General features: G+C 34.7%; 1 protein-coding gene across 2 annotated transcripts in view; it reads right to left on the bottom strand.

Moving 5' to 3' along the window:
• The window catches only part of TSG101 (tumor susceptibility 101), a 78,077-nt gene that overhangs the window by 40,803 nt on the left and 18,100 nt on the right, over positions 1–19,174 (bottom strand). For both annotated transcript variants that reach the window (XM_031941916.1, XM_031941915.1), the window contains exon 5: positions 17,601–17,727. In XM_031941916.1, coding sequence (XP_031797776.1) covers positions 17,601–17,727 — 127 coding nt within the window. The remainder of the gene's footprint in view (positions 1–17,600; positions 17,728–19,174) is intronic.

The raw sequence follows: 19,174 nt of genomic DNA, 5'->3' as shown, positions 1-19,174 counted from the left end.
AGTAGTCTCCAGTGTTTATGTTGATTTGATATTATCTGGAGAGTTGTCTGTACTTTAATTAGGTCACATCACCATAAAGAAAGGTCAGGTACTTCCTTATGTCCTTCCAAACTATCTTAGGCAAGATAATCGCTTGACTTGACTTAAATTATTTCTGCAATTCTTAAGTTAAACCTAGAGGACTTATTTTAAAGAGGAGGTTGGGAAAGCCAAATTACTTTCCTGCCTTATTCTGGCATCTTCCCAGAATCTTCCTCCAGAAAGTTATAGTTAAAAATCTGGGATAAAGGGAAAAATAACTTTTTTTTTTTAAAGAAAAAAATTACATCATAATTTTATCCTTTAAAATTCTATTTCAGGTCACTATTTTTTGGTCTTTTATCTACACAATGCCTTACTTTCTTTGGCCTACACATGATAAAGTACAGGAAGTCTCCTCTAAGCAAATTTTCTCTACTAATATAGATCTGCAACTTAAAGTCAGGAACTGGAGATTTAAGTCACTCTTATTAGGTCACACAGCCAATAAGCATATCAGTAGACTTGTTTTTCTATCCATTGTACTATGGATTGTTTTTTAAAAGTGGGAGAGACAGCATAGTACAATCATCACTTAAAAGAGTGTTCCCCCTCAAAGAGTGTTCTTCAAGTGAAAACCTCTATCAAAATAAATGAAAAAAATCTCTTTTAAGATAAAGAAGTTTTAAATGCTTAAAGCACTGGGAAGTCTGCCTAAGGAATTCAGTTAAATGTCATAATGAGGATTTCATTTAAACAAGATAAAGGTCTAATAATGCTGTTTTTAGAGAAAAGTTTGTTGATTAATATTATTACTAAATTACTAATATTATTACCAAATAATACTAATCTCCAAGAAAGTTTCTAACGTAATTTTCTTTAGATTTAAATGGTCAGTTTTAAATTGGTTATCATTTAAATAAGAAGCAATGAGGGTGCTTGCCATCTGGGAGAGGGGATGGAGGGAGGGAGGGGAAAAGTCGGAACAGAATTGAGTGCAAGGGATAAATAATGTTGTAAAAAATTGCCCAGGCATGGGTTCTGTCAATAAAAAGTTATAATTATGAAAAAAAAAGGGAATAATACACAAAAAAAAGCAATGAGGAAAGAAATAATATTATGTATATTCTGATTTGGGGTCTTCCTTTTGATGCATGTGTGGTCCCTTTAAGAATTGATTTCTTTCTTTCTTTCTGATTCCCAACCCCTCCTAGTAGATGCACTATCAATCCAGGAAGTTAGGACCTTTTGATTCACAAATCCTGGTCCCTTTGAATTGCAATAGAAGATCTCGGCCTGTCCCAGCTCCACCAGGATCTGAGCCAACTTGGGCTCCAACCACAGGCCCCTCCAGCTGAATCTCTTATTATAAAAGAGTTAAGCTGGAATCCTCTCTTTGCAGAGGTTCCAAACATTCCAGCCTTACACCTGGCATGCCAGAACCCTCAGTCCACTGGAATCCTGTTTCTGGTGCCCTTCTTATCTCTTTATCCTTACCTATTTCTTTAACTATATGTTAACCTTACTTCCAAACCCTATAATAAACCTCTTTTATCAATCTAGCTTTTCGGGCCTATAAATTCTTTTATAGGGAACTCTTGCATCACCACTAGACCTCATTTAACTCCGTATCCTTGCGCCAAATACAAAGGGTTTGCAAGGGAGCTCTATTTGACTCCCTGTACCCCAAACCTGCCACTAGACCTCAATTAAACCCTAATTTCATTTAGGTACCCCATATCTAAACCTCATCATTTCCAGCTTCACATCTATCCCATTTTCCAGTATGAGTTGAATCACCACTCATTTGTTCAATAACTTGAGATAGTCACTGGGATAGATACTATGAATATTTTGGAGACTGTTTCAGTCTATTCTTAGTTATGCAACAATAGTAGAATGGGGTAATTTAGGGAAGAGGTATGTTAAAGTTAACAGAAAAGAAAAAAATTGTTTCAGGGAAAAGTTTGTTGTCATTAAAGGAGTTGTAAAACTTCTCAATGTACATTTCTTATCTATGTACTCATTGCCACTCCCATCAAATTCAGGAAATAAATTCCTTTAAGGCAGGTAGTTTTGTTTTTATATTTATATCTCCAACATCTAATATGATTATTATAGCATTATCCCCAGACAGTTGGCCCTGCTTCTAGCCAAGTCTTTACAATCATCAGTCAGGGAAATAATCCATGTGAAGGGACGAGGCACCTTTATCAATTATTTACCAACTGCCACACGTCAGGCAAAAATTAAAATGATCAATTGAAGGATAAGACATCATGAAGAAGCGATAAGAGGCAGCATGCATCAAGCAAGTCAGACTACCTGCCACCACAGCTTCATCATCACCTTCTTTCAGAAGACCCTGATGGAGACAGTGCAGGGAATATTATTACCACCCACTCCCTTCCAACCACCAGCCCCAGAAGTCATCCTCCATGGAATTGATCCTTATGTAGTTGTGACTTGACAACTGCTTTTGCAAGGTTCAAAACCCCTGAACTCAGCAATTGAAGATCAAAAAAAGTCTTGCCACCAAAAACCCTAAGAATTGTCAAATGCCTCAACACCAGAAATGGATAAAATCTCAGCAGTGCAATTAATGGAATAGCTGATTGGTGTGGACAGAGTGACAGGCCTGGAGTTAAGAAAATTTCTTTCTTCCTGAGTTCAAATCTGGTTTCAAATCCTTACCAGCTGTCTAACCCTGGGCAAGTTTACTTAAACGTTTGCCTAAGTTTCCTCATCTGTAAAAGGAGCTAGAGAAGGAAATGGCAAACCATTGCCATATCTTTGCTAAGAAAACCCCAAATGGATATGAAGAATTGAACACAACTGAAGATATGCAAATAACATTAAAGGAAATGCACCAACATGTGTTAATTAATGCCTTAAGGTTTTTCTATCTAATTGGCAAACGAAACCTCCCATGTGTTGGCTCTATTAAATTAGACAAATCTTACTTTTTTTCCTACTTGTTTCACTAACACTTAAGCATAGTACTTTGCAAATAGTAAATGCTTAACAAGTGCTTTTTCATTCCTTTACTAAGAATAATTTGTTGAACTAAATTAAAAAACAAATTAACAATTTTTATTTATATATTTATTGTTTGTATATTGATATATAATATATACAATGTGATATATCATATTAGCATAACATAATTATAATATTTATTAATTATATATTAATAGAATAATTATATTGATGATATATATTTATTATTTATATAAAAATAAAAATTAAATAAATACTGGATATGTAAGAGTACAAATGATGTCATTAAAGAAATGTATGATTTAAAAAAAGGACAGGCTAAACACAGAGGAAAGGAGATAATTGATGGACACTGTGCTCCATCACTCTTGTCATCACACTATCAGAAGACAAAAAAGGTAGATCATCAATGCTGAACTTGGAATAAGAGAACAATTCCCACCTACATGAGATCACTGCTCCAGCATATTATAGTATAGATACTTCTTATCTATAACTTTTTTTTTTTTCTGACTAATTGGGTAATTTCATCAGAATAAGAAACTTCCTTGACTGATAAAGAGGCAACATTCCCTACAACTTATTTATATAGTCTTAGAAAACTTTTGGGGGCACTGAAAGATAAAATGACCTCTCTAGGACCACACAGTCACTAAGGGGCAAAGAAGGATTAACCTTAAGTATTCCCAATTTTGAAGTCATTTCTTTTCTGTCTCTATAGGCTAATTATATGTAATCTTGAGATACATTAACTTAAAACAGTCTTATTTGATTAGGCACAGTTATCACTAAAGATGAGAATAGTAATTTCAGAAATAATTCTCCCAAGATCAGTCCAAAACCTTCTTTCTCTCTTCATTTCCTTTCCATACCAAAATACTGAACCATTTAAAAATAGGGAAGCTATTTAATAACCCAGTTATCTATACTAGTTTACTGACTCGATGATTATTGTTTAATTGAAACTCATTCATACCAAAATCTTACTTCAAATAGTATTTAATCAATTTCAGGCATCATAAAAGAAGTAGGTGGGGCTTAATAGTGTCCCCAAATTACCAAAATGGCCTAGTTACTTCTTCATGGCCTTGCACCATGCCCCATGTCATGAAAGGTAAACATTTATCAAAATTATGGAACTGAACATGCTTCTTATAGTCTGGAAGCCAAACAGATCTAAATGCCACTGAAAACCAATGGGGCAATAATCAAGAAGAGACTGGGAAAATGGGCAGTTCATAGATATGTTTAATATCTAATATAATAAGAATTAAATGAGCAAAATCTTAAGGCTAAATTGAGGGGGGGGGGGGAGGGGGAGAAAGCCTTTTCCCCCCAACAGCAACAAAAAGAAAACATGTTGCAAATTAAAATATTACTCTTATCTGGCACCTATTCACATCATGATTTCTAGGTAGTTTGGCAATATTTCAATATCCCTACGAAGTCTAATTTCTTGAGATAAGCAGTACTGCTCATTTACTCAACCATTCTGCTTCCTATCAAAAACTAGACATAAGTATAGAGTTAAAAACCAAGACACGTGCCTCTAATGAAAAGTTTGATGACCAAGAGGGAGAAATAGGGGAACTGGTCAGTGTTTTTAATGTTGGTGATTCTAGCAAACTATTTGATGAATTTCACTTTTCTCTCCCAAAATTCTGGAGAAAGTTTTGCTTTTTGAGCCAAGAAAAGCATTTTGTGGCCCTTATGAGATCACATGCTGTACCTAATAGATTCCCTTATCCTGTTACTATATGTGTCAGTACTATCAGTGTTTGGGCCAGAACTCTGAACTTGAAAAAAAGGATTCTTACAGGGTGCTAAGTCAGTGGAATTGATAGACAAAGGTTATCTAATTTAGCATGGTTCAGTATGATTGATTTAATCTTACAACAAATAATGGTTTCCTAGTGACAAAATGATTGGTTTATATTCAGTGTAGAGCATATAAGCTAGGAGCCTCAGTCAGGATTCATTTGGAGAGATTCAGAGCCAGATAAAACAAATGTACTAAGAAGCTCTCGGAGCCAAAGAGATAGAAATTCATTTCCCCTTCAGTCAAGCTCCTGGGGGCTAACCTTGCCTCCTGCACTTTCCCCACTAAGACCAAGGTCAGATTGAAAGGCTCTTGTGGTGATTACTGAACTGAAAGAAAGGCTGCTCCAGAGACCCCCCCCCCCAAGGAGAACCAAATCAAAAGAACATTACATTTTGGCGAAGTTATATCTTCCTTTATCTCTTTATTATCTTTTCCAAAGTCTTGTCACCTTACCTGGGGCCCGGTTAGCCCCCCTCTCTCTCCTTGGTTCTGAGAGCTTGAGCTCCCACCTGTCTTCTCTGCTCTCTGAATCTCTCTTGGAATGAATTCTGGCAGAGGCTCCTAAATTATATGCTCTACACCGAGTATATGTCAATCATTATTATCACTAGGAAGCCATTATTTGTTGTAAGATTAAATCAATCATACTGAACTTAGAGTACTTATCATCATGCTAAACTAGACAACTATTGTCTTTATCAATTCCATTGAATTAGTACCTTGTTTCAAGTTCACAGTTCTGGCCCATATGACAATCAGTTTCTAGCTTACATGCTAGTTCTTAATTCACATAGTTACCAATGTTTCTCATCTTCTATTTTGTTATTACTTATAATAGTTTCTTCCATTCCTTTAAAATATATATAGGTTTCATTTTAGTTTTGATGTGGATCTCTCCCTTCTAATCCAACATTAGAGAAGGCCGTCACACTTGCTATACATACTTCTAGTTATCATCTTCTTTGATAGTTCCTTCCTAGTAGGTTTCAATAATTACAATACTCAAAATAACAATTTTGCTATTACTGTATACAATATTCTCTTGGATCCACTCATTTCACTTTTCATTATTTCATTCAAGTTTTTCCATGCTTTCCTAAAAACCAATCTGCTCAGCATTTCTTACACCATAATAGTAATTCATCAGAATCATATAGCACAACTTCTTTAGCCATTCCTCAAGTGACGAGCATCTTCTAGTTTTTTGCCAAAACAGAGAGTTTTAGAACATATAGGTTCTGGCATGGATTCTGTCAATAAAAAGTTACCTTGAGAAAGAGATCGAACAGTGCTGTTATTACATCAAGAGTATACATAGTTTTATAACTCTTAGGACATTAATGTCAGATTGCTCTCCAAAATGGTGGATCAGTTCACAGTTCCACCAATAGTATTTGTTTCCTAATTTTCCCACAAATTCTCCAACATTCATTTGTGACTTCCCTTCTTTTATTTTATTCTTCTATTATTTTAGCCAATCTGAGAGAGTGACATCTCAAAGTTGTTAAAATTTGCATTTCTCTAACAATTTTTTCCATATGATTATACATAGTTTTGATTTCTTTATTCAAAAATTGCCTGTTCAGATCCTTTGGTTATTTATCAATTGGGAAATGACTCATATTCTTAGAAATTTGACAAAGTTCTTGATATATTTGAGGTAAGACTTTTATCTAAGAAACTATAAAATTACTCCCAATTTTCTGCTTTCTTTATACTCCTGGTTAATAAAAATTTTTTAAACTTAATGCAATTAAAGTTATCTGTTTTATATCTTATAATGTTCTCCATCTCATTTATTCATACTTTTTTTTCTTGTCCATAAATCTGATAGATACATTTGTATAATTTTTTTCTAATTTTCTTATGTTATCTTCCCCTTATATCCAGGCCTTGAATCCATTTTGGCCTTACCTTGGTAAATGGTGTAAGATACTAGACTATACCCAATTTCTGTTATCTGTTTTTCAGTTTCCCCAACAATTTTGAACAGTGAATTCTTGTCCCCAAAGCTTAAATCTTTATATTTGTCAAACATAAGATTACTATAATCATTTACTACTGCATATTTTATGTCTACATTGTTCCACTGCTCTATTTATCTATAGTTTTGATAATTAATGTCTTATAACAGTTTAAGATAGGAGATTACTAAATTGCTTTCCTTTATCTGAAAGCCCTTTATTTAATTCATTAGGTATCCATTTTCTTTTTTCTTTATGCAGGATTTACACTCAGCTTTGCTGGGCAAGTTATTCTTGATGATTTCCTGTAAAATAGTATCTAGGCTCTTTTTTTCATCCTAATTTTCAGGTAGTCCAATGATGCTCAGGTTATCTCTCCTAGATCTATTTTCCAGGTCTATTGTTTTTTCAAGTAAATATTTGACTTTTTTTTTCAATCTTTCATTTTTTGCTTGACTGATGTCTCAATGAATCAATCCATTTCTATTTGTTCAGTTCTGATTTTTAGTGAGTTATTTTCTTCATTAGTTTTTTTTTTAACTTCTTTTTGTATATGTCCAATTGAGTTTTTACGGAATTTTTTTCCATTTCACTAATTTTTTTAAGTGAGTTATTTTCTTTTTCCAATTCACAAATTCTGTTTCCCTGCACTTCTTGGGAGTTTTTTACCTTTTCCAATTCACATTTCAGGAAGTTGCTGTTTTTTTGCATAGCTTCTCTTTCCTTTCCCCATTTTTCTTCTAGTTCTCTTTTTATGGTTTTTAATAGTCTCTTCTAGGAGAGCCTTTTGTATTGGGGACCAACAATTGTCTGGAGACTGCTATTAATTTTTTCAGGTTTGAAAAGCTGCTCTTTTTCTGTATAGAAACTATCGATTGTCCTTTTGATTTTTTTTACTCATTTTTTAAAGCCTGTAGTGTCTGTCTTCAGGGCCAGGAGGTTATCAGCTTCCTCTGCAGAGCAGTGAGAGGTGTATGGACGGGTAGCTGTCCTGCTAGCCAGCTGCAAAAAGCAGCAAGGTACTGGGGTGCTCTGTGAAAGAGTTCCTCACCCGGAAGTAACTCAGGCCTGCAGGGCAGATTTATAACTGCCCCAGCAAAAGCCCTGAACTGCAGGATGTGGCTGCAGGGCTGTGTTATGGGCCTGAGTCGCTTCTGGGTTTGGATGGTTAAAGCCAGATCTTGTTAGGTTCTGGCATTTTTTTTAGAGTACCCTGTGTTTTAGGCTTTAATTTCTCTGCTGGTTTACTACTTTGTTATCAAGGTAGAGCAGTTAGCCCACAGTGATCACCTCCACCCCTGGTCAGCTCAGGACGCTAGTCTCTTGCTGCCTGCACTAGTCTGTTCCTGGTCCCTCAGGACAAACCTTTTCTGGCCATCTTCCAGATTATCTTCCGCTGGTAAGTCATAGTGCTTCTAATCTTCATAAATTTTAGCAGTGAAGAGTTATTTTTGAGGCTGAATTTAATAGTTGGTTGTGAGGGGATGAGAGGAGCTTAGAAAGTCATGTGTGCCTTCTCCGCCATCTTGGCTCCGCCCCCCCTCCCCCATATTCAGAATATGTTCAATGCCTTTCAATCTTTTAATATAGAAGCTGCTAAATCTATTTATTATTATTATTATTCTAATTGTAGCTCCATGGTAATTGAATTGCTTCTAGCATTTTCTCCTTGATGTGGGAACTATGAAACTTGGCTATAATGTTCCCCTGAGTTTTTATGTTGGGATCTTTCAGGTGGTGATTAGTGGATTTTCAATTTCTATTTTACTCCTCTCTGCCCCTCAGAGCCTCTACACCAAAGCTGTCACCCCAAATGCTCTTACTTTTTGCAGTCTTTCCTGAGGATGCAAGCTTCAGCTTGCCTAGGTACAAGAGCCCAGGTCTCCACTCTCTTGGGAGTCACCACAACCAACCAAGTCTCTGTCCCTCTGCAACCACACTCAACAGCATGTACTCACCCTTCCCTGTCCACATATATAGCATGGGACCATGTCTGGTCAGTGTCCAGTGCAGCAAAAATCCCTGCAATAGTCCCTTAATCAGCCTAGCCATTTGTGCTCAAACAATCCATGGGTTGAAAGATCCTCAAGCTGAGACTGCTGATACACAGCTGTTTTCAGGGTTCGTTGTTTGTTGATTCTATAATGTCTGCACTTCAATTGGGCCAGACCACCACCCTGGGAAGTTAGATCTTTCCTAATAGCCTTTCAAGTTGCCCTAAGCTAGACAACTTCTTTACTCCCATTTTTAATTATTTCTACCACTTCAATATTCACTTTGAGACCTAATTTTAAATGATTTTTGGAGGCAATTTGGGAATCGTAATTTCCTGTTTTATTTTGCCACATTCCCAGAAACCACCTATTTTTTCCATCAGCAAAAATCTACCTTCTCTCCTCCCTACCTCTAATTTGAAAACCAAATAAAAGCAAAACTGCTATAAGCACAATGAGAAAACAAAACAAATTTCCACAATGATCATGTTTAAAAGAATACACACACACTTACTTCTCCATCAGGAGTTGGTAAACATGTTCCATTATTAGTTCTGTTATGATGGCTTGCCAACATGCTTATCAAAAGCTCCCAAGTTTTCTAAAGCTGTTTGCCTTTACAATCTTGTTGGCATATAAATATTTTTGTTCTTCATTCCACATCAACTAATGTAACTTTTCTTGTGTGAAGACCGGGTTAGCACCCTGAATACCTTAGAATCAGTCGGAGTCAAGATAAGCAAAAGTCCTTGGTCTTTATTCTTTGTCTTTAAAGGTAGAAGTGAATTGGATGGACACAGAATCTGCACATCCTCCTTCTTCCTCGTCTACCGCCAAAGTGACTCTGGCTAGTCTCACTCTACCCTCTAGTCCCTCCTACAATTCTCTGTATATACCAATTATCGAGCCAGCACAGGATAGTGGGAAGGGCTATTTTCTAAGCATATGCTTATAGAGTATTGTCCAATTGGTAATTAGCCTTAAGTGCTTGATTGTCCGACCTTGGTACATTAACTCAAGAGTTTCAGCCCTTTACATTCTTACCTTAGGTTTCTCTGAAATACACATTCTTTTCTCATTTCCCCAAAGCTTGCAGGTTGCTCTACCACAAGTATCTCCACTGCAGTATATCCTCCACTAAATTTCAAGTGATCAAAGTCAAGATCCACCCATGTCATCATCACCCTGTCACCCCCACCCAACTCACTGTAAAGAATTTCAGATGTCTTTTGATCACTTCCAGGGTCAAATATAAAATCCTTAGTTTGGCTTTTAAGTCTCTGATCAAATCATCCCCATCCTACCAAATCAAATTCCAGGGACATTTGCTTCCCTACTTTTTCTCGAACAAGATACTACCATTTCTTGAATCTGGACATTTTCACTGTCTCTCATGCACAAAACATTCTCCCTCTTCATATCTACCTCTTGGCTTCCCTGAAGTTCCACCTTCTGTAAAGCTTTTCCTGTGAATTCCCTAAGAATGGGAACGTTTACCTTTCTTTGTATCCCCAGGGCTTAGCATCCCCAGTACATAGCAAATAATGGGTGCTTAATAACTGTTTAATTGACATTTATATATAATTCTTATTTAATCATTCCCCAACTAGGAGACTCCATCAGATTTCCATTCTTTGTCACCCTCAAAGAAAATTATAAATACTGTTATACATCCTTGAATTAAACTTTGTTTTGCTTAGGACTAATGGCTCCCTAACCTAGCCTTCCTCTAAACTCTTCCTTTTCCTCTGTTGAGTGAAATATATTTCCATGCCTTGTGTGTATGTTGTTCCTGAAAGTGACCAGTTCAAGTGTGAATAAAGCTTAAGAATTAGCCATCTCCCCAAAATCCTTATTTCTTACAGGTACCAACTGTGGGTTAATTCCTCCTAAACTTTCCTTTCTCTCCTCATTTTCCCCTTTATTCTCCCTTCCTTTCTTTCCATTCTTCTCATAAAGACAAAATATAGGGGGCAGTTGGATAATGCAGTACCATGAAATCAGTGGGACCCGAGTTCAATTCCAGCTTCAGATAAGTAACAATTGTAGCTGTGTGACTCGGGGCAAGTCAACCCCAATTGCCTTACCAAAAAAAAAAAAAATAATAATAATAATAATTTGTTTTAAAAAGACATAAGAAAAGCACTCCCAGAACTTGTCTAATGAGACTCCCTTTATTTTCTTGTGATGGGGGAGTTCAGTGGATTCACATATATCACTTCCCCTATTAGAATGTTAGCAGTATATCTATTATTTACTCTCTATGACTGTTGTATTTAACTTTACAAGTTTTTCTTAATTCCTGTATTTGAACTTCCAAGTCAATAGACTTTGGTCCAGACCTGGTCTTTCTTTCAGGAATGCTTGGAAACTTCTTATTCAAAAATCCATTTTTCTTCGTGCAGAATTATATTCCATTTTGCTAAATACGTTATTTTTGGCTGTAATCATGTATTACATGTAATTTGCCTTCTGAAATTTGGTATTCCAAACTCCCTGCTCATTTTAAGTCATAGCTGCTTATGTTATTCTGATTATGATTCCTCCATGCTTGAATTTTTTTCTTTTTGGTCACTTGGAGAATTCTTTGATCAGAAAAGTTTAGATTTACGATATGATGTTCCTGGAAGTTCCCATTTTGATGTTCCTTTTAGAAAGAACATGGTGGGTTCTTTGTTTTCAGTTTCTAAAAGATCTGGGCATTTAAAGAATGTTAGAAACAGTATCTGGGCTCTTGTTTTGTTCATGTCAGTAAAAGAGTCCAAAGATCCTTCATTTTTTCCCTCCTTAATCTGTTTTCCAGGTCAGTTGTTTTGGCTATAGCACACCTTACATTTTCTTCTATTCCACCCCCCCACCCCCCCAGCATTTTGATTTTGCTTTAATCTTTCTTGTCTTATGAAATCATTAGCTTCTAACTGTCCATTTTAATTTTCAGGGAGTTTGTTGTTCAGGAAAAGTTTGTAGCTCTTTCTGCCAAGCTACTAGTTATTTTTCCATTTCTCCCTTCCATAGCTTTAAATTGATTATCAGCCAGCATGAAGTTCTTTTGGTTTAGTGGCAGTACAGTAGGATACTCTTTGGTCTGGAATTTACCCCCTTGTTATTTTTCCACATGGTTTATATTGAATTAAAGAACAAAGGCAGGAAAGTATAGCCGAAGGGCCAAATCTATGGACTCGAGAATGATTTACATATTTTAAAATATAACAAAATTTCCTTAAAAAATATAAAAAAACTTGTTAGCTAGGTAAAAAAACTGGGTGTAAAAAGCTCTGGGTGTAAAAAACTAGGTAAAAAACTGGGTGTAAAGATCCCACAATCTGCTGCTCTCTAGGTCTGAGACATACTCTTGAGATTTCCTTCTGAACTTGCTTCTGCCTAGAACCTGTAAGCTTTTCCTATCCCAGAATAACTCCTGTTTCCCACACCTTACATGGGGTCTTCTGTGCCCTATATAAATCTGGGAACTATTCTTGTTCCATTAAACAACTTCTCCCTGCACTGGAACACTCCATTCTACCCATTCCTGCCCAGACTTCTGACTTCTTATGTCAACCTATATTGGAAAGACTTTGATTTTTTCGTTGATTTCTCCACCAGTTATTTGATTGGGTATATTTCTAGTTTTTTGTTTGTTTTAGGGGCTCATTATGGCTCGTCCTGATTCTATTATCTTGGCTCAAACCTCAGAACTTATAACCTTCTAAAGCAGCTTATTCCACTTTTGAATAGCTCTAATAACTAGCAAATCATCCTTATTAAAGTTCAAATTTGCTTCTTTGCAAATTCTACACAGTGTACCTAATTCTTCTAAGGCCAAGCAGAGTAAGTCTAATAGCTCTTTTCCAGGGAATAGCCATTCGAATGCTCAAATGCTTCTCTTATACAGATGCAGCGAAGTTATAACCTCTACAAAAAATCTTCCCTGATTCCCTCTCAAATACTAGTGAATTTTCTCCCTAATTATCCTTTATTGTGTATGTTGTTCTAACACACACACACACACACACACACACACACACACACACACACCACGTTCAGAGTTTTGTCCACAGAGTATAAGCACATCTTACTCTTAATAAGACACTTAATAAGTGTCTTATTCTAATCAGTACTGCTATTATCTAATATAATTATGGTACATAGCAGATACTTTAAACAATACTTGTTAGCTGCTGCCTGATCAAGGCTAAACATCTTTAGTTCCTTCTATCAGTTTTTATATGGCATTATCTCAAAGTCCTTTTCCATACTGATAACCCTCTCATATATTTTCCAACTAAAATGTGGTATCCAGTATATATGAATATTCTAGAAGTAGTTTGACCAGGGCAAAAATAAACAAGGACCATTAGCATAGAACACAAAAACCAATTTTTGAACGCTACATTATGGCATCTTTAGGTTTGTTAAAATACTTGTCTTATTTGCAGACAAACTGTCCTTACTTATCATGGCTTCCTCAGCTTGTATTTTTGAAATTAATTTCAAGAACCCAATTACAGAGTTTTATATTTATTCCCATGAAATTATACTTTATTAAATTCAGTCATGTTCTAGTCTACTGAGGTTTTTATGAATCTTAATTCTGATAGTACAAAGCTGGGAAGGATATAGTTAATAAAATGACTATCTGCAAATTTGAAAAAAAGATGGCTTCTATATGTTTTTATCCAAGTTATCTATAAAAATCTTAAATAGCAAAAGGCCAAAAGCAGAGGACACGGCATTCCACAATAGATTTTTTTTTTCAGGCAGGCATCAAGTCCAGCCATTCAACCAACTCTGAAATTATGTAGTTATTCTATTATCTTTTCCATAAGAATAACATGAAAGGGGGAAGCTAAATGATTTGCTAAAACAGTAACAGAAGCTAACATTTACACTGCTAGCAAATGCTGCAAAATGCTTTATATAAATGTTAACTCATCTGATCTAAGTAAAAACAATGACTAAAAAAACATAACAATTAAAATCAATTCAATAACCAATCAACTTCAGAGGAAGGACAAAATAAAAATTTAGCTCAAGATTGCACAACATGCTTTTAACCAGTGACTATTCTTGATAAATCTAGAATTAATGTTATCACTAAATTTTAGAAAGAAACTCAAAGAACTCAAACTTACAGATCTTTTCTTTGTATTTTATCAAAACTGGGACCCCAAGCAATCAAAAAGTTCTAAAATGATGTTTGGGCATAATAATTCTTTTTTACTGTCTTTCACATGAAAGATTATAAAGGATTTCTTATCAATTGTGGGAAAAGTTATTTTTCTTTTGTCACTCTTAAGTGAAATCTTTGTATAAAAAATTATATAGAATCTCACAAAGAGTGTGTATATGTATTTCATAAGTCATTTGGAAGTCATATGTTAAGAAGTCATTTCAGAAGTCATATGTTAAGGATATACAGAAATATGCTAAGCAACAAACTACTATACACCCATAATGGGATTAGGAGAAGATTTCACACAATATAAATCAAAGAGAAGCATAGTAAATAAATTAAATTTGCTTTAAACAGAAACCATACAAGGGAATGACTCATAACAAAAATAGCAAAACTTATAGAGAATATTTTCATCTTTTAAAAGAGTTACTTTGGGAGGTAACATATTCATTCCAATCATATTGCAACTGCCCAAACCATTTCCTTAAATTTTTAAAAATTAGGCCATCAATACTACTATCTTGGTTGGACAGGTATTCAGAAAGAGGAAGAGCTGGGCCCAGAACAAACCAGGACGTCAATAGCAGACAATCATTTGGACACACAAGTTTTTCAGAAGTTGTATTTGCTCCCTAACACAAAAATCCATCTGTTCTTTCAGTGTTATTCTATGGCTACAAATCACAGGACATCCATCCAATCTCTTTGCAGGTAAAACAAAAGGCAGCAGAAATGTAATGCATGTTACAAAGATAACCTCAAAGTTATATCCCCAGAGGTCAGTAATTTAATGACAATGTGGGAAAAAAACCCCCAAAAACAGTCTATGTGCTACACTGATACCTGTTTTATATTAAAAGGTCTTGGTGAAGTTCCAGAGTATACGCAAATAATCTTTTATGGAGAATTTACTTAAGAACAGAGACAAAAATTACAGAAAATGGGAAGGCTCAACTACATTTGGTCAAGTGTACCCACATTAATGAGAACACAGATCTACTGAAGTATTAAAGTATATTTCCCCCATAAGAAGATAAAAATTTACTTTTGTAATTCTCTACTAGAATTGGGGATAACATCCCTTCCCTCTTTCACACCCACCCTCAAATTCTTTCTTCTCCAGAATAAATTCCTAGCTCTTTCAACTCATGTTAACATAGCATGGTTTCTAGTCCTAACAACAAACTCATCATTCTCTGAATGAATTCCATGCCTGTCATTGGCTGTGCTTCCTAAAATGTGATGTGTTAGTATATGTGTAAACATAAAACTATGGATGTTAGTCCAAGCACTATAAAAGACGTTTGGATCATAAACTCTCTTGCTTTGCATATTATGTTTCCATAAATACAACTCAAGAATGCTATCTTTTAAATCTTTCATATCACAATACTAACTCAGAATTCTTTGACCATCAGGGCAGTTAGGTAGTGCAGTGGATAGAGCACCAACCCTGAATTCAGGAGGACCCGAGTTCAAATTTCATCTTAGACACTTAATACTTCCTGGATGGGTGACCCTGGGCAAGTCACTTAATCCCAATTGCCTCAGGAAAAAAGAAAAAAAAGTTCCTTCACCATAAAATCCTATCTTTTTCACATCAACTGAGGGCTAACTATTTTTCTCCTTACTCTGGATTACTATTAATTATCTGAATCCAAATGTCTTCCTTACTGGTTTTATTCAATTTTTGATTTAATTGAATTTTTGATTGAATTAACAATTAACTTAATTGAAATTTTCATCTTAATAGATTCATCCCATCATTCTAACCTATCAAAGACTTTTTGGGAGTAGTGAGAGTACAAAATACAAAAGCATGTTATTTACAAGGTCACAGCTTAAATTTTGCAGCTTAGTATAAATTCTAGATGGAATTTTGAAAATAATATATTCAAAGGAAAAGTCCAATGTAATTAGTTCTATAAAGCAGCTCTTGATATTTTAATTAGTATTACATTAAATATATACATTTGGCAGATTATTTTATTTTATTAATGTGATCCATCCATAATTACTACAACATTCCTTATCTCTCTTTTTAAAATTGGGGTTAAGTGACTTGCCCAAGGTAATGCAATTATTAAGTATAAAATGTCTGAGGCTGGATTTGAACTCAAGTCCTCTTAACTTCAAGTTGGTGTTTTATCTACTGTGCCATGTAGCTACTCCTTCAACATTCCCATAATCATTTCAATCATTTGCTTTAGCGAGCTGTCGTTATCGAAGTCCTGTTTATTCTTAATTTCTCAATATTTGATGGATTTTATCATTACTGTAAAATAAGTTTTCTTTTAAAATTGTTTTTTTATTTTTATTATAAGAATGCATGTGATTTGAGGCAGCTAGGTGGCGTAGTAGTTAGAGCACAAGCCCTGAAGTCAGGAGGACCTGAGTTCAAGTCTGATCTCAGACAGTTCCTAGCTGTGTGACTCTGGGCAAGTCACTTAACCCCAATTGCCTCAGGGGGGAAAAAAAAGGATGCATGTGATTTTTTGCAAGTGACTTTGATGAATTCCATTAGTTTTTTGGTTGAAGTGTCTAGATTTTCTAGATATGTTTTTTTCTACATCTGTTAAAATAATCTAGTGGTATTTAGCTTTTCTGATTAATATATTTTACTATATGGATAGCTGATTTGATGTTATAAAACTATTCAAAAGGACCCACCTATGCAAAAATATTCGTAGCAGCCCTTTTTTGTAGTGGCAAGGAATTGGAAATTGAATGAATGCCCATCAATTGGGGAATAGCTGAATAAGTTACAATATGTGAATGTAATGGAATATTACTGTACTACAAGAAATGATGAGCAGGCTGACTTCAGAAAAGCCTGGAAAGATTTACATGACATGATGCTAAGTGAAGTGAGTAGAGTCAAGAAAACATTGTACACAGCAACAATAAGATTAAGCAATGATCAATTCTGATAGATGTGGCTCTTTCCAACAATGAGATGATTCAAGCCAATTTCAATAGACTTGTGATGATAAAAGTCATCTGCCTCCAGAGAGAGAATTATGAAGACTGAATGTGAATCAAAGGAGATAATATTTTCACCTTTTTTGTTTGTTATTTCCTTTGTCAAGTGTTTTTTCCTTTTGATTTATTTTTGCACAGCTAAGGAATACAGAAAGACATTTCAAATAATTATGCATGTTTAACCTATATTCAATTTTTGCTTTCAGGGGAGAGGGAAGGAGAAAAAATCTGGAACACAAGGTTTTGCAAAGGGGAATGCTGAAAACAATCTTTGCATGTATTTGAAAAAAATAAAAAGCTAATATTTAAAAACAAAGTAATTACTCAGGATACTAGGCATAGAGATTGTACAACTGCCCTATAGATTCTTATTCCAGTAAGTACAATTAGAGAAATTTAACTCTACTGCCACTTATTCCCTTTTAGTAATGTTTAGATTTTTATCCACACAATCAAAGCCCAAATGCCAGCTTCGGAGTGACGAAATCTGTATATAAAATGGGGTTTCAGAATGCTTCAACAGACTCACTCACTTAACAAGCTTTAAAGGAAATTAAACATCAGAAAGAAAATGTTGTGTCTTACAACACTTGTTTTTTAATGCTGATGATATATTTTAAAATTTTAATCCAGATTCAACTTACTATTTGGTGGTCCTGTTGCTTGGTATGGTGGATAAGATGCTGAAACAGTAGGACGTGAAAACACTGGAGGCTCCTCTCCAAACACCACAATCATTACTTGAATCAGACCCAATAAATCAGATTGTGGCTAAAGAGAAAAGGAGCAAATATAATTTTATTAAATATGTAAGATTAGCAATTTTTTTTATCAATCACAATAATATATCACAGTTTTTTAAAATTCAAGGAAGTGTTTTCTTCAAGATAATCATTGAAGGCAATTAAGATAAAACTATTAACGCTAAGTTTCTATCAAAATACAAAAGAAAAAAGTAGTTTTTTCCTAATATAAAATTGCAATTTGTAGTATTAGAGGTAATTTTTCCCTTCAGATATTTGTTTGAAGTTACACATCCAGTTACATGTGAAAAGGCTTTGAAATTCATTTTTTAAAATTTTAAGCTTTCAATTCCCTCATCGAGAAAATAATCTAATATTAGTTGTATGTGTGCAATTATATAAAACATTTCCATCTTGTAAAAGAAAACAGATTCTCAAAAAGCAAACCCCTAAATAAAACACAAAACTCCAAGAAAAATAAAGTTAAAAAAAGGGGATACTTCAATCTACAGACTCTTTATAAGTACTTTTTCTAGAGGTGGACAGCCCTTTTTTATCTTGAGTCCTTTCAAACGGTCTTAGATCATTATATTGCCTAATCATTCACAGTTGATCAATGTAAAATACTACGGTTACTATGTACAATGATCTGGTCCTGCTCACTCCACTTTTTATCAGTTAACAAAAAGTATTTCAAGTTTTTCTTTCTTTTTAAAGTATTTTTATTTAAAACAAATGCAAAATAAACTGGGAAAACATTTTTACAGTTAAAGGTCCTGATAAAGGCCTCATTTCCAAAATATATAGAGAACTGACTCTAATTTATAAGAAATCAAGCCATTCTCCAAATGATAAAAGGTCAAAGGATATGAACAATTTTCGGATGATGAGACTGAAACTATTTTTACTCATATGATAAGGTGATCAGAGAAATGCAAATTAAGACAACTTGAGATACCACTACACACCTCTCAGATTGGCTAAGATGACAGGAAAAAATAATGATGAAAGCTGGAGGGGATGTGGGAAAACTGGGACACTGATGCATTGCTGGTGGAGTTATGAAGATTCAACCATTCTGGAGAGCAATTTGGAATTATAGTCAAAAAGTTATCAAACTGTGCATACCCTTTAATCCAGCAGTGTTACTACTATATCTATATCTATATATATATATATATTAGCATATATAGAGAGTTACTACTATATCCCAAAAAGATATTAAAGAAGGGAAAGAGACCTGTATATGCAAAAATGTTTGTGGAAGCCCTTTTGATAGTGGCTAGAGACTGGAAATTGAATGATGCCCATAAATTGCAGAATGGCTGAGAAAATTGTGGTATATGAATGTTAGGGATATTATTGTTCTGTAAAAAATGATCAGCAGGATGAAGAGAGAGGCTTGGAGAGACTTGCATGAACTGTTGCTAAATGAAATGAGCAGAACCAGGAGATCATTATACATTCAACAACAA

The sequence above is a fragment of the Sarcophilus harrisii genome, chromosome 6 (assembly GCF_902635505.1).
Source record: "Sarcophilus harrisii chromosome 6, mSarHar1.11, whole genome shotgun sequence".
In the NCBI taxonomy this organism is placed as follows: Eukaryota; Metazoa; Chordata; class Mammalia; order Dasyuromorphia; family Dasyuridae; genus Sarcophilus; species Sarcophilus harrisii.
The sequence above is the reverse complement of the archived record's forward strand: the minus strand, read 5'-3'. Positions and strand labels throughout refer to the sequence as shown.